Source organism: Acanthochromis polyacanthus, chromosome 12 (assembly GCF_021347895.1).
Source record: "Acanthochromis polyacanthus isolate Apoly-LR-REF ecotype Palm Island chromosome 12, KAUST_Apoly_ChrSc, whole genome shotgun sequence".
NCBI classification, from domain to species: Eukaryota; Metazoa; Chordata; class Actinopteri; family Pomacentridae; genus Acanthochromis; species Acanthochromis polyacanthus.
This window is the reverse complement of record NC_067124.1, coordinates 25563797-25586229: the sequence shown is the minus strand read 5'-3', so window position 1 is coordinate 25586229 and position 22433 is coordinate 25563797. Positions and strand designations below refer to the sequence as shown.

The 22433-nt window shown below is 39.8% G+C and overlaps 3 protein-coding genes across 3 annotated transcripts; 1 reads left to right on the top strand and 2 right to left on the bottom strand.

The window, feature by feature from the left end:
- Window positions 1-594: 594 nt before the first annotated feature.
- On the bottom strand, window positions 595-3768 carry sostdc1a (sclerostin domain containing 1a). The gene is made up of 2 exons (XM_022197384.2): window positions 3417-3768; window positions 595-1646 (listed from the first exon to the last, which is right to left on the bottom strand). Exons 1-2 carry the CDS (start codon window positions 3622-3624, stop codon window positions 1201-1203), a joined length of 654 nt encoding a protein of 217 aa, XP_022053076.1. The 5' UTR covers window positions 3625-3768; the 3' UTR covers window positions 595-1200.
- Window positions 3769-10495: 6727 nt separating this feature from the next.
- LOC127536369 (leucine-rich repeat-containing protein 72) lies at window positions 10496-12661 on the top strand. Its single transcript, XM_051956409.1, has 7 exons — window positions 10496-10510; window positions 10628-10680; window positions 10803-10872; window positions 10968-11049; window positions 11720-11825; window positions 12354-12424; window positions 12548-12661. Exons 1-7 carry the CDS (start codon window positions 10496-10498, stop codon window positions 12643-12645), a joined length of 495 nt encoding a protein of 164 aa, XP_051812369.1. The 3' UTR covers window positions 12646-12661.
- Window positions 12662-13726: 1065 nt separating this feature from the next.
- On the bottom strand, window positions 13727-21810 carry ankmy2a (ankyrin repeat and MYND domain containing 2a). The gene is made up of 10 exons (XM_022197386.2): window positions 21605-21810; window positions 21069-21133; window positions 18419-18557; window positions 18192-18290; window positions 17712-17872; window positions 16759-16973; window positions 16176-16311; window positions 15850-15978; window positions 15466-15595; window positions 13727-14712 (listed from the first exon to the last, which is right to left on the bottom strand). Exons 1-10 carry the CDS (start codon window positions 21669-21671, stop codon window positions 14579-14581), a joined length of 1275 nt encoding a protein of 424 aa, XP_022053078.1. The 5' UTR covers window positions 21672-21810; the 3' UTR covers window positions 13727-14578.
- Window positions 21811-22433: the final 623 nt, after the last annotated feature.

The following is a 22433-nucleotide window of genomic DNA, read 5'->3' as shown; positions in this document are numbered from 1 at the left end:
TTTACATTCCATGGGCTGCAGTTTTATGTGTTGATTTTCAACCTTACTTTTAAATAGATACTCTATTTCCTTTATTGTTACATCAAGGTAAATTCCAGCAGCTTGACGCATGTAGAAAAGAAAGCAGCTGCCAGTGGACTTAGGTCCAAATTATCGCGTGATTTTAAGATATCTCCCACTGCAAGTAGGTGTCTGAGTTAGCAAATCTCACTAGATGTCAATAATAAACTCATTGCAGTTGAACAACTCTGATTTGCAGTGACACTGATGCAAAAATATTAACATGTGCTAGTGTGAAAGTCATGATAGACATTGTGACATTATTTTGACTCTATCAACAGTATAGGATGGTAAATTACCACAAACGTTCTCCCTTACTATCTCTCTTTGGACAACATACATTTCTAGGCGATTTGTATTTGTGAATTTGTGTATTTGTGTGTATCTGCTCTTCTAAGGCATCAGTCTTCTTTTCTGTTCCTTTTTCTGGGGAGCCTTCCTCCACGTCATTGACGTTACGTTAAACTTTAATGTCAGCCCTCCTGTAGATGCAACTCTGAAAACTGCTGCACAGTTTACACTGCAAACGACACGTGATAAAAAGTGATATTTATTTCATACACAGTCATTACAAGGATGATCGATGGCAAAGCTTTTCCAGACTTTTTCACCCACATGATGACGTCAGTTAAGCAAAAAATGATCAATTATGTTGCCACAGAAAATATATTACATCATACATACATCATAAATCTTACATAGTAAAATTTTATACACATGGTCATACTTCAAAAGGCAAGTAAGAATTTGATATATGTACAAATATTTACACGTGAGTTTTTCTTCAGTATGTCGTGTGTCAGTTACTGGTGTTGGTGCCTTGCTGGCTACACATCTCCATCTGCATATAACATGATTATAGGAACGCATGCACAGGGCGACAGCTGCGATAATGTGTGTTTCTGCTCTCGGCTCCAGAAAGCTCAGTCTTGTTCACATTATCTTCAACCACATGGATTAAAATGTCTAGACGAGTCCTCAGCATGCCCCTTTGGACTTCTCCATCATAGTGAGGAACTAGCTTCACATAAATCAGTCACACAGAGATAATCCACAACTTCAACCTCTGGATGTTGTGTCTTAACATCACAGACATAAAACTCCTGAAGGTTTAGGGTCAGTCTAAAAGTCCATTTGCTCTCAGGGTTCAGTCTCGTGCCAGTTCTCACTCAGCCGGTTCTTCCCCAGCCTCCTCTTGCTCTTGGACTTGTGTTTGTGCAGCAGCTGCGGCGGCGACAGAACCGGCTCCTCGAACTTGTTGCCCGACTCGTTGTGCTGCCTCGAGTACCTCTTGCACTTGCAGGAGGTGACCACGGTGATCTTGTACGTTCTCGTGCTGCCGTCCTGGCACTGCAGCTGGATGCGCTGGGTGCGGGTCTTGTCGTTGACACACCGCCAGTCCTGATTGTCGCTCTGGCGGCCCCAGAACTTCCTGCCGTGGGCTCCGCCGATCCAGTTCTCCAGCATCTGAGCCGGGAGACACTCGCCTGCACACACCAGCTCCTTGATGGGGTTGATGCTGGTGCAGTGGCCGTCGGAGATATACTTAGTGGACCTCAGCTCTCTGCAGCCGATTTGACTTCGCTCTGTGGGGAGACAGAATCAGGGATGAGAAATTTGGAAGTCAAGTCAGGGATCTTTGTTGTCATTATGCAATTAGTTTTCACCAGTCACATAAAGAAATTTTTGTTGGTGATACCGGCTTAAAAGTCAACGGTGACACCAGAGTAACAAGTACTTTGAGTGCCCCAATCTCTTCCTTGTAAAGTTTTATGTCTGACCTTAACTCATTAAGTCCTTTAAGGAAAGTGGGTCTGGGTTATTATGGGTTAAAAGACATGGACAGTAAAACATACTAGGAAGAAGGCACTACAAGTAGCTGGACAAAAAAAATCATAAACAATGCCAAATGGGGATGCAACTGCTGATTATTTTCAAGATCAACTGAGTAGCAGTGTTCTCTGTAATCTGTTTTCACTGTAATGTATCAGTAAATACTGAAAGTAAACAGAAACCTGAATGTAACACAAAAGCTGCAAATCCACACACTTGGAAGGCTTAAATAAAACGGTTTCGTGCGGTATTTTTTGCTAAAAAATAATTGTAAAATAGTTGCAAAAAAGGTTATGATTGCAGCGCCAATGCCAGATTTAGTGGACACTTTGCTTTACGGTACTAATTGAGGCAACAGAAATCGCACACTTACAGTAACTCGATATCATTACTTCATCATGATATTTAAAGGTAATGCTTGATAATTGAGGATTACTGCCATTCTATTTGTCATGAGCATCCTTGCAGCCTCTGGCAAGTCCCAGGAGGAGTACAAAAGCATCTCACCCTTTCTCCTTCAAAAAGTTGTGTAATCAAAAAAAAAAGAGAAAGTCTATTTTAAAAAAAACAAAAAACAAAACATGGATTGAACAGGAGGATTATTTCTGTGCAGCAGAGTATTTCTCCTGCAGGCTACAAACTCCATCCCCCTGCTCTCCCCTCTATCACTGTAACCTAAGCTTAACTCCATTCACAGCAGCTCCATACACCTCAGTGACAATGCTCCCTCCTTTCTGTGACGGTGTTTGATGAATGAAGAGGGCAGAAGCTCCATCGTACGGTCTCTTTCTGCCTCCTTCTTGCAATGCAACTGATTTCTCCTCCTTCACAGTCGGCTACTGGGAGAAAACCTCCACTCAGCTGCACTGACACCCAGTGGGCTGCTCGGCCAGCCAGCCAGGTGGGTGTTACACCCAACTCCAGCTTTTTTTTTGCAAATTTCCTTTCCACAATATCCCCATGTCTGTGCAGGACTGTATGGTAAAGTTACAGTGATGTCTGTGTACCTCAAAGAACTCTTGTGCTTCTATTCTACAACTGATGATGAGGTTTTAAAGTGTTAGTGTGACATAATCCCTCTCAGGAATGGCATAATGATGGGATTAAGAGCCTGATTAAAGGCCCTCCATTTAGCTCATTGAGATGTAAAGACAAAACGAGGTAAAAGGCAAAATGAGGACATTGGGTGCATAAACCTGAACTTTGTCTTAGAGTTTTGAGAGCTGAAACCCTTTAGCGAAGAAGAGCAGAAAGATTCGAGCAAGGGTTAAAGTGAAAGTCTGACTTCATGGAGCCTGTGGAGGGTAAAACTGCACCACATATACCCAAAGTAATCCATTTTTACGCATAAATTCGGAAAAGATAGTGTCCAGACATCAAAGATGGCATGCAATTCACCCCAAACCAACATGCACCAATGTAAAAGACACACATTGTCATAAAAAAAACAGCTTAAATCAGTTTAAAGCTCCCCTGGATGTTGGAGCATCTTCTGCTCCTCCGCTCCAGGACGTGTCACTCACCGCCTCTGTCGTGCGCCGCGCTGCCCGCCGCCCCTCTGCCGCCGGTCCGCGCCCGGTTCAGGGACACGTTGCTCTGGACGTCCGGTACTGGCGCGCTCACATGCGAGAAGAGATTCTCCGTGGCGTCGTTCTTGAAGGGCTGGCAGCTCCTCAGGAGGAGGCAGAGCAAGAAGACGGAATGGCACGACTCCTGCGCGCTGAGCTGCATGTTGAATCTGGAGGAGCAGTTGGAGTGAAGTGAGACTCGTTCAGCGCCTGCAAGTGGACCGATGCTGGCTGAGCCTCATGTGAGATTCGCAGTTTTATACATCCCACCCGCCTCCCGCTTTGGCAGCTACTCAGGTGCGTCTCAGTTGGGAGACTTTGATTGGTCCTCACGAATGTACGCAACGACGTTGGCCCCGCCCACTTCTTTCATTTGAAATGTCGCTCCTGGATGCTGGAGGATGACTTTCTCCATGGTGATGAAGAGGATGGGTTTAGGGGGGCAGCTTTACAGGGATTTTTGGCTCATTAGCAAAATTTTGACGGGTTTTAAATCAACATGCCAAAGATAAATGATAGCTGCACTGTAAAAATATGTTTGTTTTTTAAATTACTGTCAGTTTTTTAACAACTTACTGCTGTTTTACAGATTTTCCCTGTTTTTCTGAATTTAGACAATAACTAGTCACTGAAAAGTATTAATTTACATGTTAACCCTGAAAAAAGGTCAAAATTGTACATAATGTCCATGTCAAAAATCTATATTTTTATAAATGATAATTCATTCTTTTACAGCATTTTATTTTGAAATTACATATTTTTTTCATGCATTTGAATCAAAAAACATATTTAAAATATCACAATTTTACTGATAAAAAATTACATACCTTAAGGATTAAAAAATAGTAAATCCTTTCATATGTTGACTGGAAATAAACTAACAAAAAATGTGCAAAACTGTACATAACGTTTACATCCAAAATCAGTATTTGTATCGATGATACTTCATGTTTTTAAAATCATTTGACCTAGAAATCCCACTATTTTATGCTGTATTGAAATTAGCAAAAAAAATAATTATTTTATAGATATTTGCATTTTTGAAAGAAAAATTTTGTATGTTTGAAAATTGGTAAAGCATTTCTAACAGACTTAACCTATCTTGGTAAATTCTGGATGATATCTAGCATCATCACATTAAAATAGCATTATGTTGCATGTTGACTAAGAAAAAAAAACTGTAAATAATGTCCAAATCAAAACTACATAATTTTTCAAAATGTCATATGTGGCCAGAAAATGGCATTATGTTCCTGTATTTAAATCTTGAAAATATCTAATGGCTTTATATATATTTGTTGTTATTTTTATAGCTCTTACAGATTTTAAATATTGCAGTATTACGTTTTGTTCTCACATTTTCTGGCTTTCTTGCAGCCAGTTTTCAACAATTTTTGTAGATTTATTTTCAGTGTGGGATAAAATGTTTTATATCTGACATTTAAGATTGCAGCTAAAAGCAAGATAATAGTATTATATGAACTATGAATAAAGTTCATCAGCAAGGAGTGAGGGTAAATCTTTCCTTTGAATATACGTTATTATGCTCCTGTTCACATTAATCCAGCAAGTTCTATCAGAATCTACGAAATGGAAGACAAGAGCATCAGAAATAAACTGTCTGGAAAACACATAAAAAAATAACACAAGCAATACTTAAATTTAATTTTAATTTAATTTAATTTAATTTAAATTTAATTTAGCAAAACTTTCTCATTTTTCAAAAGCTAAGACACCCCAATTCGATTTGATATTAAATTGAGTTTTTGGTTTGTTTGTTTTTTGTGTATCTAATGCATTAGTTTCTGCATTTTGAATGAGCCAGAAGTTAAGTTTTGACCCTTAATGCAAAACAGATAAAACAACAAATTGGTTTACTGCAGAACAAAAACCAGCATTGAATATTAAGATAGTCTTAGCCAGAGAAAAAGCAACCAAATACCTCTATAAAAAATAACAGACATAGATGAGAATGTAGATTTGATCAAATGAGCATCCAAAATGGTCCTAAATCAGATTTTAGTGTTGCTGGAGGTACCAGAACATGTGTTGACTCTGCTTTGGTGAAAATGTTTTGTTGCTATATTTGCAGGGTGGAGTTGTTCTTCAAGGCTTGGATGCTGCTGTGATGCAGGAATAAACAGGCTTAGCTTTTAGTGACTCCTGCTGTTCTTGGATTGTATAAGTTTCCAGTGCACCAGGAAAAGCAAGGCACAGTTTGGTTTGTTTAAACTGTCCTCAGAGTTGAGTTTAAAAAGACAAACAAAAAAAAAACATGTATGTATGGTAACATATTTATGCCTCAATTCTAACTGTACACTGTAAAACATCATAAAGGAATTTAGTCAAATCAACTCGTCGTTTCTAATTGACATAATGCAAATGTATCAATTTTGCTGATTTCTCATTTATTGAAGTCATTTTTTTAACTTTATACTGAACTCTGGATCATAGAACCACAGAGATGCTTCCAAATATCTGTCCCAAAATTTTCTGCAATCCATCCAACACTTGTAGAGACACATATAAAACAACAAAACTGAAACTTATTACGGACAAAGAACAGTCAGCAGACCACAAAATTCTGAAAGATTCATTCTCTGGGGACCAGGAATCCATCCAATCTTCCATCCAATAGCTGCTGAAATATTGTAGTTTCGTCCAGGGTGATGGACCACTTAACAGAAACAGAGTTAAAGCAGCTATGTGGCTAATTAGGAGATATTTGCAGACCGCAAAACTGCAGTCAAGAGAAATCCAAACAGAATCTCAGCGTAGAGAAATGAACCCATTTCAAAAATGATTAACCGAGCTTGTTTTGACTTTACCACACGTAGAAATACTTGACGGATGAGCACTTCGACATCTGTTGTGTTTTTCTGTGTCAGACAAATCAGAGAATTTATGACAAGCACCGATCGATTCCTCAACTGATCTCCTTCAGTAGTGACACAGCATTAATCACACATGTCAACACAGCTGACAGTCTGAGACACCAGCTCATGATTTACCTTCTGCTCATTTTATCATATTGAATATTCTCCACGTTGGAACTTGCCTCTCTCAGGCGCACGATTAATTCAAGAATGAAAACCGATACTGTCTGTGTGTAATTTGCTGTCTGTCCTGTCTCAGCCGACCTCTCAGTTCCTGTCATTCACGCGTCTAATGATTTGAGTGCTCAGACTAACTGGAGTCTTTGTGTTGTCCTCTGTGCAAAACAGTGACAGATATAATTACTTTTGTGGGTAACACTTCAATCCAGGCTTGTCTTACCGATATGAAAAGAGGCGTCGAGCATAGACACTAATTGTTTCTCCTGTGAATGAAAGCTGATAGCCAAGATCACTTTGCCTGTTTGCTTTTAAAATCACACAAACACTGTTTTTTAGGGCTGTGGTTGAGTTTCAGGACGGAGAGACAGAGGGTATCATTCTTCTCCTGAGTGAAAGGCTATCATCTAAATCAGTTGTGGAAGAAATGCTTTAATTGAACCAAACCACAGAGTAGCTGAGTTCTCCGAAGTAACTTATTGTTGTTGCTTTGGCACAGTCAAAGTTCAAAGATGTCGCTTCCTACACTGAAGTGGACAAAGAAAGACTGAAAGGGCAGATTTTTAGGAATGTTCCTGTATAAATTCCCACTACCTCTCACCCGTGTTGACACGATCATGTGTTCAACAACAAAAGTGGGGAAATGTCCATAGAAGCCTTGTTGAAAAGTAAATCCTCGCCCAAAGATATGCTATTCATTCAGCTAAAGAAAAAGCCTCATGCAACAGGAATCTTTGATTTGATTCGCTTCCTCATGTGTGCTTTTGTGAATTTTTCCTCCTATCAGAGGTTCCATGAATATCACTTGGTTTATTTTACTGTTGCTGTTACTTTTCAAAACTCTGAGTAGCTTTTAAACTACGGGCTTTTAGTTTTACATTGATCAGCCACAGAATTAAAACCACTGAAAGGTGAAGTAAGTGACATTGATCATCTCCTGACAATGTACTTAGAAATCATGTGGATGCTACTTTGACACGTAGGCGACCTCTTAGACATTGGTGTGTTCAGCAGGTAGCCACACCGCTCCAGCAATGCTGCTCAGGAAGACCTCCAGGAAATACAACAAAGAGCCCGAGGTGTTGTCTCGGCCTGCAGACTTCTCAGATCAAACTCTGGTTGATCATCAGTGGGATGCATTAGAACCAACCTCAAAAGCAAGCTGCTCATTTCTTGCAATCACTGATTCTGGTGAAAAATCATTACATTTAGCAGTCCACTGTCTATTGAAGCTAACATTAGCTTTGCTTGGTGTGTGGAGAAATCCAGCCAGAGTCCACTGGCCTGCTGTGACTAGTTGCTCAGTTTTTAGCATCCAAAGTAACTAGCCATGAGAAAAAGGTAGAATTCTGTTGATCTTCACTATGACACTCTTATAACTTAACTTGAATAAAAGTAATTGTTCCTCTTTGACTCAGTTTTTATTCCTTCAGCAGATGAGCCCTGTCTGTCATTAGGCTTTACATTCAGCCTCTGTTATTGTTTCCTCTCTCTTTTGTTTATCCTCAAACAGTGACCCTAGAGGCTCTTTCACTCCACTTCCGACAGAAAATAAAGTACAACATGGCCACTTCTTCTCAGAAGACTGTTGCACTTTGACGCCCTTCGGAGTCTCTCATGGGACCGAGTTAAATGAATGCTGAAGAGTAAATATGATAGGTGGCGGCCTTTGTGTTGGCGCCATGTAAAGAAAGAGAAAGCTGAGAGCCGACTCTCTCTGTGCACGCTGAAACTCGGCAGCAGGAACTCGTCGCCCCCGACCCTCATGGGAAATGAAAGGTGGCTGGGTTAATAACATATTGACAGGCAGCACGGCAGAAGTGTGTGCATGATCAGGAAGCGCCCGTATGCAGCGATGGGAGGTGTGGCGAGAGCGACCGGAGGGTGACAAAAGGTATGCACAACACCTGGAACAAAGCCAGGAGAGAACGGTCACCGTGGCAACACAAGTTTGGAAAAGTTCCCAGCCAAAGTCAAACAATGGCTGACAGGTTGCATCTCAGTCAGTGGTGGTATTCCCGTAGTTTATTCTATATTATCATGTCTGGTATTTATGCTGTTATTATAGTCCATGCTTTTTTAAAAATGTTTTAGGAGGTTGGAATCATGAAGAACTGTCTGCAGCCAAAATAAGGACAAGAGGACAAGGAGCTCTGCAACAGATGGTATGACACATCATGGAGTCAGTTTGAGTTAAAAGAGACAGAAGACACTTAGACAGCCTGAAAACACAAAAAACTGTGGCAGTTCTTCAAAATGTTTAGCAACACTTCCAGATTCCAAGAAGTTATAGTGGCATCCACGAAACAGTCCATTAACACCTGTAACAAATGCTTTCTACAGTCATGCATCATTTTTTAAAGTTCAATGAGCTTTCGGGATGGTGCACAGCCGGGATGGCAGTTTTCCTATTTCCAGTCTTTGTGTGAGCTAAGAGAATTAGTTGTAGACTGCTCAGATAGGTGGGTGGTGTGATATACTTTCATCCGTGTTTCCCCTCATCTGCAACGATCAGCCACAACATTAACTCCACTGACAGGTCCAAGCATCCATGTGGATATTAGTTTGGCAACAATACTCCCCAGCAGCAGCAGCAGCCTCCTCCAGCAGGACATACACCCCGCCACACTGAAAAAACAATTCAGGAATTGCTTGAGGAACCTGACCATGAGCCCAATCCACCGACCCAATCTCTAAACTCCCCAGAATGCAATTCAATTTAGCTTCTACAAGATGCATCAGAACAAGCCTGATCCATGAAGGCCCCACCCCACAACCTACAGGACCCAAAGGATCCACTGCCAACAATGCAGGACCACCAAAGGACACTCCCAGGCCTTGTGTTTATGTCCAGATGGTTCTGCGACATTGAGGGGACTTACACTATATTAGGAAAACGGTTTTGTGTAGGCACAGAAGTACACAACAAAGCACAATCTACTTCTGTCTGCTGTGTTTTAATCTTGAAATCAAAAGCCTAAAGTAGACAAATCATCATTTTTTGTATTGTTAACCAGTGTGTTAAGTGCAGGACACATAGGACAGAGCAGGTTCCTCTGACTAAGACATAAGTGATCCCGAAAATTTTAGGGTTGTTGTCTTTAAAATACTGACTGTATGGTATTTCTAAAATGCGCCTCTGTTATCATGGATCATGTGTAAAATCAGGCTGTTACTGATGAATGATTCACACTGGAGGACAATATATCACTAATTTACTGAACTTCACTCACTTTGTCTCAGCATGCAACACAAAAACAAACTTTATTGATGACAACAGCTACTTAAATTTTATTCTTATTGTTTAAATTCTGATTAATGATCAGTGAGAACTAAATCAAATGCTCTATGAATTTTGTGTTGTCTTTTTATTTTGCTTTTTGACCGCAAAAAAGTGAAAAGTCTCCCTTGCAAGTCATAGTAAAGATGCCTACTACGTATCTAAATACTTGGATGCTTACATACTCGTAATACTTTTTTTAAACTACTTGTAGAATGATTTTCCACCACTGCAGTGTTGAGCTGTGTGACAGTGTCTCCTTAAAATGAAAATCAGTGGTGATATATGGGATTTGAGTGAGGAGTTTCAGTTTCTCTCAATCATGGGGTCAAATGTGGAGGGATTCATTTCAAAGCTGCACCAGCTGCTGTTACTTATGTTATCTTGCTCCTGTTTCAGGGTGAAATCAGCTGTTTGGGGGGGGGGGGGGGGGGGGGTGAACGAAAGTTATGAACCTCCACTGCACACATGAAAACCAAACTCCGTTAAATTTGCCTCTCAGTTATAGTAAAACACTGCCCTCTCCTGGATATCTGCCTCTCCTACAGATGAATAACAGAAACATTTTTATTCTACCAAAACAATCACATGAGAAGCAAACTCACAGAAAACTTGTGTAATTTTTTGAAATACAAGAGAACTAATTATTCTGTGTTTGTGTTGAGTTCCCTGGCAACAGGTGTGACCGGTCTGGAGAGACAATGGAGGTGAACAAGGTGAACAGCTTCTCCTTAAACAGAGGCTGACAACAATTTTAACTTTAGTGCACATGAGTAACTTTTTAGAATTCTCTTTTTCCTCACTAAATTCAGGACATCAAAGATTTTCTCCAGAAGCATGGAATAAGGAGGGACATTGATGTTTGCCAACTCAGTCTGGTCAAAAAGTAAGATAAACTTTTGCTTTTATTTAAAATGCATGCCTGAGGCTTGTAATGAGCATGATTTCCACGAATATCCAGGCTACTTACACAAAAAGATTGAATTATTTTGTGGCTTTGTTGTACAGAAAACTCACCAGTGTCCCTGACTTATCAAGATTTCACTTTCTGAGGAAGCTGTGGCTGAACAACAACAAGGTACTCCACTATAATGTATGCATTTCAACAACAGGGTGCTTTTTGAGGTTTAAATTGAGCGGAAAACTATTTGATTCGCATTCTGATTCTTTCAGATCAGAGAGCTCAGCTGTCGTTCCCTCAACTGCTGCCTGACAGAACTCCACCTTGAAAATAATAGCATCAAGTCTGTTTCAGGTTCATCTTTAACTATTGTAAACTTTACAGGCCAATTTAGTGATTTTAAAATTTGCTTTTCACTTTTAGATGTAGTTTAAGCACAGCTCCCTGTAATTTCTAGATGGGAAGAAGCACAAAATGCTTCTTTAAAGGTGGTAGAAAAAGCAATAATGTAAAAAAAATATTCCATTTTAAGTACAAGTCTTAAAATCCTACTCAAGTAAAAACATGGAACTGTTAACAGCAAAGGAAGCTTAAATCTGAAGGATGGTGCCATCAAGAATGGTGTCAAAAGACACATTTGTGCTTTTTGTAAGTGAAATATTGAATATTTTACCTTTTTGGCCTTCAAATAAAGTAATTTGAAAAGTTTAAAGATGATGAAATTAGGAGAGATTGCAAAATTGCAACTAACTTTGACATCTGAAACACTGCAATAGAGATTCAATAAGAGAGGCAGTAATTAAACTGCATTTTATAAGGCTCCATGTCTTCAATATCATTTCTAAAGTAAAGTAAATACACAGCTGTCAGATAAATGGAGAAGAGTAAAAAGTGGACTTCAGCACCCTATGTTCAGCTCTTGCAGGCATAAATCTGTGCTCCCATATACTCCCTTGATAAGAAGCTTTAAAAAAAAAAAATTAGTCATGTCTATTAATATGTTTCCCCCCCATCTCTTATTCAGGTGCTCTCAATCATCTGACCTGCCTTCGACTTCTGTTTCTCCACAACAACCAGATCAGAGGGCTGGAACACACGATGCATGAGCTCAGAAGGATGCAGCGACTCCAAAACGCCAGTGAGTGATGAAACACCAAGCAGGGCGAGAATTTAAAGTCCTGCAGATGGGCACATTCTCTTCGTTTCAGTTAAAATAACTGCAACTCACACCCTGCCATCTAAAGGCACTTCATGTAGTAAGGTAGAAAATTATAGAAAGAAACCCATAAAGTCCAAAGATTCTCTTTGACTTCCTTTGAGCAGCGCTTTGCAACAGTGAGACAAAAAAACAAATATAAAAACTTACCTTTACTGGGAAGAAACCCCTGGTAGAAGAACAGGAGAAAGAAGACACAAAGTTAGTGATATGCAATGGGACAGCTGCTCAGTACACCATAGGAAGTCACCCAGCATTCTAGGCATAACTAAGGGAAGATTCAAGGTTGCCAGTTTTAACTATAAGCTTTATCAATAAAGAAGTAAGCCTAATCATAAAAGTAGAGAGACTTTCTGCCTCATGAATCCAAACCTAGAGCCAGTTCAACAAGAGATGTGATTGTATTTTCTGTTTTAAATGCAGCTTTCTTCCTCAATCCCATCTCTCATGAACCTGGGTTCCACCACCATGTCATTCACTGCTTGCCTTCAATCCAGGTCTTAGATAGAAAAGGTAAAGTTAAGACATTCAGACATAGATTTTGCCATTTTAAAATCTTACTTAATGCTTCTTTACAGCCTTTGTTTCCATGTGTTGTTGCTGGGAGACACTACCACAGCAACTCTCTGTTGTCAGAAGTGAAGCCAGCAGAGAGGAGAAGGTCCTTCCAGATCTACAACCAGGACTGTCATCGTGTTCTGCAGTCTGTGGCCTTTGGCAGACGGGTATCATAGTAGACAAGGGCAGAGACGATGCTGGTTTGTGTCCTGCTGTTTTGCTATTTTTGCTCTGCATTATAAACCTAGAAGTGGTGTCTTTTACTGCAATAAAAAAAACTGTCAATAATCCAGAGAAACCACAATGTTGTGAAAATAACACATTCTCTGAGTTTTTTAAATGCATTTTTCATGGCCTCAACTGGGGAGGGAAACACAACTGAAGACACAAAATGACCAAACAGACACACAAATTAACACAAAATGATACCCAGTTGCCTAAACAGAAACACAAAATGTCCAGAATGACAATCAAAAGACCAAAATGAGACGCACAATGATCAAAACAACACACAGATGATCAGAGACCTAAAATAGGACGTAACAAACCCAAAATGACACCCAAATACCTAAACTAATACACAAAATGACCAAACCAAAATTCAAAATGACCAAAATAAGATTTAAATGAGCAAACAGAGATAAAATGACACACATATGAACACACTGGGACCTAAAACAAGATGCAAAATGACACTCCGATATCTAAACTTGTACAAAATGACTCCCAAAAGACCACACTGACACACAAAATAAGTACAAAGTGACTACAAAAGATGTATAGTGTAAATCAAAAAATAAAAAAGAAGCTAAATGACCAGAATGAGATATAAAATTGGCCACAAAGTGAAGTTGAAGCAACTAAAAATGAGATGCAATATTAATGGGAAACGGAAATTGGCTACAAGGACAGGTACAAGTACCAGGAAGAGACAAAAAACACAAAGGTGATACAAATAAAGGCAATAAATCTGCAAGATGTGTGATTGGAGACGCAAAATGAGTACATTTGGTGGCTTGTGGTCATATTGCATGTCAGTCTGGGTGTTCGGCTACTTTGCAGTCGGGGCGGGGAGCCTCTCATATCAAGGGGTTCATTGTTCGATAAATCACCCATGACTGACTGCATTAGGTTGTACAGGTCTCCTTACTGTTCAGAAAACCACAGAAACCAGCTATAAGATCATGACTCTGTCACAGAGAGAATACACAGGTAAAAGAAAATGTACCGCTAAAACATGAACATTTACTCCAAACATTGGTGAAGTTGGTCTTTATTTAATGTACTTCAGATCAAGTTGTTGGATGTCTTCAGCGTTCAGGTCAAACGATTACCGGACATGATGTTTTGACTCCAGCTTCTCTGTCTGTTCAGGCTGCACAAGAAATGAAAGAAAATATCAAACAAGCTGATATTTTTGTCTTCTTGTGCTGTATACATCAATGCCTGGCTAACTAACTGAGGATGCTGGAGGGAAAACAACATTTTCATTTCATTATAATTTTTTGAAAGTCCTGAGCGTTAACGTCACAATTCACGACACACTAAAAATAAATTTATGCTGAAGTCATTCATACTTAAAAATATACATTTTTGGTCAACATTGTGCAGCCATGCTATCCACTCACAAGCTACCATGAGGTTATCAGTACAAAAGAAACACCCCGACAACAAATCCAAGTATATTGCAAACAAACAACAGCTCTGATTGGCTACACGGTCACTTCTGTCCCACACAGTTTGCTACAGTTTAAGGCAGAGTTGCGTTCCATCATGGATGTGAACCATTAGATCTTTATATATTTCCCCACGATTCCTCACACCAGCCTACACAGAGCTCACATTCACATATGACAATATTATCTGAAAAATTAACTTAAAAAAAAGGACAAAAAGATGACAGCTGTGGCACAAACATTCCTTGTATGATTTAGTGTCCCCCTGCGCTGATGACAGTCTCAGATTGATAATAAATACGGGTTCTTCTCGCCTCCTGGACCAGTCTTTGCCTGGCTTTTAGTGTAACTGCAGTTTGGTCTCCGTCTGTGGGGCATGGATGTATTCTATAGAAGGGTGGTTTGTTGGTGCCGTCCATTGTTAAGGCGATCTTCAGTTGTCGGCAGCTGGGATGGAAGTGGGGTTTATAGTTTCTGCTGCAGAGTCTAAGGGAGCGACCTCACTATTGGTCTCCACTGAGAGCTCCTGCATGGACTCTGTGGCCTCCTGCACTGCTTTAGTCTCCTCTGAAACACAAACACAAAAAGGCATTTAAGTTAGCATTATCGTGTTCTGACACCTTATACCTACATTCTTTCTAATGGCCAGCAGAGGGCGACAAGAAAAAAGTCCAATTGTATGAAATGTATTTCATTTTGGTTGATGGCTATGACTGGTATTTATATTGTAAGTGACAATTTTGTGGTATTTTCTAAGATTCACAAGCGTCATGGTACTTGTGTCCAAACTTATGGCCATGGCTGTAAATCAGCATAATATTTTACTCATTGGTTAAAAAAAAACTATTTGCCTCTCCTTTTTAAGTCTCCATGTTTTTACACTGCACAAGATCATTACAGCTTGATCTAAATTAAAACAAAAAGTTAAATAAAAAGTAAGAAAAATGCAACTCTACTTTTAAACTATTTTCTTTAACGTCATAAGAAACTAATAATTTCTTGGATTTTGTACTATACATGCTGAGCTGAATGTTTATATAATACAATAAAACAGGCAGAAAATGTTAGCAAATAAACACGCGAGAAGATTTCAAAAGTGCAAAAAGCTTAAATTTATCAATATTTTTTACTTGAGACACAAACTTAATTTTCAAAAACGGTAACCTGAAAAATGTCATCACCCATCACTGGCAATTAGTGGTAGTTCGTGTGCAGCTGACATCAGGTAAGTGACAAGCGCTTTTATTGATGCTGCTTGACCACACCACTGTACTCTGTGGTAGTTTATCGGTTTCATACTTTGGCACTTTGATAAAATACCTTTACTCTGCTGCATCCTCAGTTTGGCTGTTTCTGCTTCTTGCTTCTCTCTCTGCTCTTGGAGCTTCTTACAAACTTTCTTGTGGGTGAACCAATGCATCTTTTGGCAGGCTTGGTCGCAGTAGATCACCTGGTGAAAGAAACAGATTACTTTATTTAAACAGTGATTACATATCAAAAAAGACAAAGAAATACCAGCAGATCAGGTGAAAAAAAGAGTCTCAGAAGAGGTTATGAAAACAATTTCACCCCATGTGAAAATAAGAAAATGAATAGCAGGAAAGAAAGCTATTGATGACGCAGAACAATTGATGTGAATGTTTTGTCGGCAAGACTGAGTTGTTTCAAGTGAAAGTTATCAACTGTTGTACTTCTGACTCTCACCATTTTACAGATGGAGCATCTCTTCTCAGCTCCTTTCTCTCCACAAGACGTGCAGAACTCTGCATCCATGAAGCCGACCTGACCTGTGATGGCCTGAGTCATCACTGACAGAGCTGTGGGGTCATTACCCTTTGGTTAGGAGGACAAAACAACAGGAAAACAAGTCAACTATTAAATGTACAAGCACATTTCAATAAGACATTCTGAAATATAATGCAAAATGTGTCACAAAGACTTGACCTCCGAGTTAAGAACTAAATCCAGTTTCAGAACAGGGTAATAAAGACTATTTTGACTGATTCTGAAGTTTGAATTTTAAAACTTACAATGTCAACAGGAGCGATACTCCGCACCAGCTGCTGCAGCAGAGTTGCGTCACAGTAAGGGAATTTACGGATGCACTCTCTGATAAACTTCTCCTGATATACGGGGAAGCCATCACTGTCCCGACCCTTCAGCAAACTGGAGAACGGAGTTTAAAGGTCAAACATTGCAGGAAATCCACCTTACTTATACCAGCTGTTATAATGCTAAAAGAAATGTCAGAGAAAATTTAATATGTTTTGGAACATTAATCTGGAGATTTAATGTGCTGGAACACGCAGAGCTTCACTCAGGCTCCTCTGAGGTTTGTTAGTAATGTGGCTTCAATGACAGCTAATCCTGTCAGGTGCAAGAAAGGAGCTATCAGTGCTGACAAAAACACTCCAGAAATATAGACACTTCAGTGTCGACATGTTCCTTTGAAAGTTGCTTAAGAACCTTTAGTAACAACATACAGAAAGTAGCAAAAACTACAAAGGAAAGCAGAACGAAATATATTCCTACTAGTCTTCCCCGACATTACAGCTTTAATGTATCAAAAACTGACAGTAACAAAATGATCTCTAATGTCACACACAGCCTCACCTCTTAATGAGGCCTTCTAGCTTGTCCTCCCGATCCTTGAGGAAGGAGGCACACTTTCCCAGCACGCAGCTGATGTAGTGCATCTTCATGGCCAACACCTCGTTCATGTCCTGCTGCTTGATGCACTTCTCACAGATTAGCTCCATCACCCGGCGACATTTGTCCAGAGCTTCCACCTCCGCCAGTAAGGGGTTCTCCTTCACCAGCATCACCATCTGGAAAACACGAGTAATAAGCATTTAGCTATCAAAAAGAAGAAGTTTTTGCTATAACCAGTTGCGTTGTTTTTCACCAAATCTCATGTTGTCCGAAACATATACGTAAAGATTCAGTCACACAGTGCATATTATTGTAGCTTCTGCATCTTGGTAGATCACTTGTTGTATTGGGGCAGTGTTGCAAATTCATAACACTGTTGGACAAGTTCCCATCAGTGTAATCACCTTTTTTGACATATCAAACTGAATGAATTAGGTGATTTTAGATACTACATCATTCACATCATGCCTGAACCTAAACTATACAGTAGAACTACCATCCAGCAATAGACCTAGCAACAACACTCACATATAAATGTCAGTTGGTAATGACAATCACTAAAGTTTTCTATTTTTGGCACAAATGACAAGCTGAAGAGACAGCATGCTAGTTTTCAATCTAACCACTCACTGCAGCAGCTTGTCAGTTGTGTCATTACTTGCCTCCTAGCTCTATGAAGAGACTTAATCAGGGATTAAATGTACTGGATGAAGACACATAAGCAGGTGCATGTAACACATATTTTCTTCTGTTTCTATCACCCAGAGGAAAGAAATGGAAAAAGAAATGTAAAAGGAGACATTTGAAGATGACAGGCTGGATGAGGTTGGTGTAAGTCTGCAGGCTGCATTTGAACAAATTTTACTACATTACATCCTCTTTGTCACATGATGTCCCCATTGAGTGCGTCATACCTTAACAGGGTTCAGGTTGGTGCTCATGATGACCTTGTGCAGGGGTCCAGACAGTTTGGGTGGCAGTTTGGGTTCTTTCTCTAAACCCTGGGGCTTGGTGTAGTAATCCAGTCTAGCACGGGAGAAGAAGTTGTTGATCACTGTGACACAGTCATGTTGTCCTGAGGAGGAAACACAGGAAAAGACTTATTTTTCTGCACTATACTGCTTACATTTATAGAATGAAGGGGTCTGAAGTAGTGCTACATTTGTCCAGTTGTTGTAATCGCAAACGATGGTGCAGACAGAAGTCAATTCAATGGTAATTCTACAATCTATACACATTTTGTATAGATTGGAAAAGCATCTCTTAGCAACTAGATTCGGGGACTAAATATATAGAAAAATGTCTTTCTGACTGACAAGGGCATCCCTTGATGACTAGTAAGACCTAAAAACACTGAAGTGCTGTAAAATGGGGGACGTTACGCCCAAACATACCGACAAACGCTGCCATCTGCCCTGCGGTCCTTCCAACAGAGTTGACTACGTCCGTTTCCGCCCCTGCGTCCAACATCATCCAGGTGATATCTGTCTTTCCTGCCGGCACAGAGGAGAAGAGTCACAACACTTCTGAAAACAACAGATTTTTTGATATTATCGATCACACCGCTGTGATTATCAACACAAACATGCTAAATGTTTCACATATTACATAAACCGCACACCTGACAGGCCAGCAAACATCAACGCTGTGTATCCGTGCTCATGTTCATTGCAATTCACATCAGCTCCGTGTTGCAGCAGCAGCTTGCACATGTCTGCTTTTCCTTTGTAAGCGGCGTGCATGAGAGGAGTCATCCCATACTGTGGACGAGACAAAAAGGCTGATACATGCTGCACATTTTTTACATAAATCTTGAGGACTGAAGGATAATGCATTTACATGATCATGTGTTTTAAAGACACTGCTTTACCCTCTGTAGGGATGCCTATTCTAGCTGACTTTGGACTGTGGGAGGAAGCCGGAGCACTCGGTGAAAACCCACACAGGCTCAGGGAGAAGATGCAAATTCCACATAGAAAGACCCCAGGCCAAGATTTCAACCGAGAACCCTCTTGCTTTGAGGTGACAATGCTAACCTGCACTTTTTAATTAAAAAAGAAAAAAACAGGACTTTTCGGATGTTAAAGGTGTGCAAACATACTGATTCACAAGGATGTAAAGGAAAGTTAAGAAACTACTGTTTTTTTGGTTAATGCACTCATTAGCATTAGAACGTAAGAAACTGTTACTGCTGCTGCTAAAGTATCCTAAAATCGTTTATACCGTTTGAACCATGAGGCTTTGTGCTTTCATAAATTGATTAAAATTGTGTAATTCAAAACAAGGCAGCAGAACACACACAGTGTCATTTCTGAGTGGCAGGTCTCAGCTGGTTAAGGTTAATGTGGGTCCAGATCAGTTAACAATAGTGTGGTCAAGGAATGTGTAGGTTAAAAACTGTTACTTACAATGTACACTTATGAATACCAGTGTCATCATTCCAGAAGTATTCATACCATCAGGAGTCATATTTACACTCCTGGCCCTCTGCATCATCAGGGTTCTCGCCAGCACATTTCAGCGTAACGGGCCGGTACGGTGTCAGTTTAAAAGATTACGCTGTGATTAGGGCCGCTACGCTGCCTTTCAATTTGTGGTATTGTGTTTTGAGCACATTTGCTTGCATAATATTTCCATATTTATGTGAGAAAAATTCTTTATTGGGGCAGTTGGCGCTGTGAAAGAGAGTTATTTTGACAGATAACGTCATGTGCGTTTGTTTTTAATCAACTGGGTGCCTATCTAGGTTAATTTATGTCTCCCCATCTCAGCCGTATTTTCCTGTCGATTGACCCGTTCCCGTCTAAAATTAAGAGTCGCTTCCAATCTCGGGGTTACAATTAGCATGTCTCGGTTGCTTCCGTGATGCCATGTATGGTGAATAGTGACCTAAATCACGAGCATTTGGAGCATCTGTGTGACGCTCATTGGCTGACATCTGGGCCGGCCGCTCGCGAGATTTAATGAAGGCTATTGCGCATGCGCATAGTGTCGGGCCGTCCCTGCCGTTACACTGTAAAAAAATTCTGGTGAGAACCCTGATCATGATAAGAAAATCTAACATTATGCTGCAGAGACTTTGTCATACAGTGTAAACAATACAGTCTTTTACTGTATGCTAAGAAAAGAGAGGAAGTGATTTTTGGTACTAAATCAGAGAGCAACCACTCACAAATCGTGACTGATAATGAACCTGTTATACAAGCTGACTCATATAAATGTTTATCATTAACAGCCTACTGTAAGACCTGATAACCCACAGCAAAAATGCATACTTCCTACTTAAACTCCAGCTCTTTGGAATGGCCCAGAGGGTAATGCTGATGTGTTATCACGCCTTCATTGAATCTATTTTTCTGTATGGCATATTTGTTTGGTTTGGTAATCTAACAGTTACCCTTAAGTCTCAGCTGAACCATCTGGTAAACACATCATTGAAGGCAGTCAGTCCGAAAAACTAACCTTCCCGTCCATATTCAACAGGACTGTTCTCAAAGTGACAAAAAATAAATAAAAAATTCTGGACCACATCAGATGCTTCTCTACAGTAGGAACTACTTAGATGTGGTCAGTATTGTTGCACTCCACGGATAAGATACAACCACTACACAAGTCTTTCGTTCCTTTGGCTACAAAACTGTTGAATTCTCACATGGTAGACTTGCCTGTACGAATGTAATCAGTGTGCTTGTGTTGTTACTCAGTCATACTTGGTATGCCCAGAACAAACTGTACATATATTTTGTGCATTGTTTCAATTTTTTCCCACCATACTCTTCTCTTTTTCAGCAGATGTGAAGCTGTCTGCTACTTAGTATGGACAGCATGTTTGCTTGAAGTAACCACTTCACAACACACAATGTATTATTTAAACATAACAAAACACCTACGCCAAACACCTGATTTGGACAGGTGTACAAGAAAGAGTGACAGGAAGAAGGACCCCCTCAAAAGCCCTTCAGAGCGGTGAATCATGACTCTTGTCCCACGCATATGTCACTGAATGACGGAAGAGCTTTGCTAATAGAGGTTTTAATGTAATATGATGTATTCATCACTTTTACATTTCACAAATTTTCTAAAACTCATGAGGACTAAATCCTAACCTGTTACTTTATGATGAACCAGTAGCTTCATTTGGTTAAAGAAACAGTAACAGTAACATAGAGTCCTTGAACTTTGGTATAAATGTCAGGGATAATATTTGTGATTCAGAGGAAATGCAGTCTCCCTGTTTTAATAGTACGTTTCTGTTATAAATGTTCTTTTACCTCATCCAAACAGTTCACTCGAACGTCCTTACAGCCCAACAGCCTTGAGGCCTCCTGAACATTACCTATAATCACAAATTCAGTATTAGTGCAATGTAAATATGGCACCCAGCAGTTTGCAGCTCTGCAGAGTAATCTCGCATCTACACTTTGCAGACTTAGCAATAAACGCATCTGCTATAATCCAATTGTTACACATTACACACTGCTCTTAAACTACAGTGAAGACATTGCTAAGGACATTATGTTAAAAACTCATTTGGGATCACTGAGGGGAATGTTTAAGACAGTAAGCTATCACAAGCATACAGTATTAGCCCTTAGCTAACGGTAGCTACTACAAAGCTTTGCTGGGAAACTAAACATTCAGTTAAGCGTCATAATTTAACATGGCGCGAATAATTTAAGCGAATACATAAAAGCAAAGACGTTAAGCTGCCATTCTTTTGTCTCATCTGTATCTTCATTTACACATGCTCACGAGAGCTAACGGCTCTATGGGTTTTCAGGGATTAGCGTTAGCCGAAGAGGCTTACCTGCAGTAATAACCTCAAACAACTCCTTTTCACTCGAAGACAAGTCTCCCTTCTTAGGAGCAGACATGTTGGTGACTACCAGATTTAAATAAAACACCAATAAAACGAATTGTTGATGAAAACTACGTCTTCGTGGTTCTCACAGGCTCCTGATGGTCGGGCATGAAAGCTAGCCCAGGTCGAGCTGTCATTTGGAATGTACCACTTGGACTTCTAGTAGGGGTGTGAGGGTCAAAGTCGAAAAATATACGACAGTGTTTAGCCTGGCAGCTCGAATATATGTTTCCAAATGTTATTACCAAGTTATTCAGAGGAGTTTGCGTAAGACAAATAATGGTAAAAAAAAAAAAAATTCCTATCTAACATAACTATAAATCATAAGAAATTGATTGTCCCCTGTTGCTTTATGAAAATAAGAAGTTCCACGGAAGTCTCGAAAGTTCATTCAGAAGTAAATGAAAGGGGAGTGGGGCACATGCGAGCACGAGGGACATCCACAGGGGCAGATATTGGTCCTCATTTGTTTTTATGAAAGTGATTGCAAAGCTGATATGTTTAACAATTAATTTCATATTATTGTAATTTTTTAAAGTGCCACATGAATGGGACCTTATAGGTGAACAGACTTAATTTAGTGAAGATTCTCAAATTTGAAAGCTTACTGCTCTACCCTCCTCATAAATATGGAAAATTTCCTACTGATTGCGATCAAAATGTAGCCACAGTGGTGTTCAGAATGTTAAAATTGAACTCAAATGAACCTAGGTATTTTTACTTTAATCCTTGATTTATATATATATATTTTAAGTCACTGTAGAGCTCTCTTTCA

Excerpts from the sequence above, each read along its gene's own strand:
- sostdc1a (XM_022197384.2), bottom strand. The coding sequence starts at position 3,624 with ATGCAGCTCAGCGCGCAGGAGTCGTGCCATTCCGTCTTCTTGCTCTGC. Across the intron at positions 1,647-3,416 it reads CGCGGCGCACGACAGAGGCG|AGCGAAGTCAAATCGGCTGC; the intron begins GTGAGTGACACG and ends GTCTCCCCACAG.
- LOC127536369 (XM_051956409.1), top strand. Across the intron at positions 10,681-10,802 it reads CAACTCAGTCTGGTCAAAAA|AAAACTCACCAGTGTCCCTG; the intron begins GTAAGATAAACT and ends TTTGTTGTACAG. Across the intron at positions 11,050-11,719 it reads TAGCATCAAGTCTGTTTCAG|GTGCTCTCAATCATCTGACC; the intron begins GTTCATCTTTAA and ends TCTCTTATTCAG.
- ankmy2a (XM_022197386.2), bottom strand. The coding sequence starts at position 21,671 with ATGTCTGCTCCTAAGAAGGGAGACTTGTCTTCGAGTGAAAAGGAGTTG. Across the intron at positions 16,974-17,711 it reads CCAACCTGAACCCTGTTAAG|ATGGTGATGCTGGTGAAGGA; the intron begins GTATGACGCACT and ends CGTGTTTTCCAG. Across the intron at positions 16,312-16,758 it reads CTAGAAGGCCTCATTAAGAG|TTTGCTGAAGGGTCGGGACA; the intron begins GTGAGGCTGTGT and ends TCCGTTCTCCAG.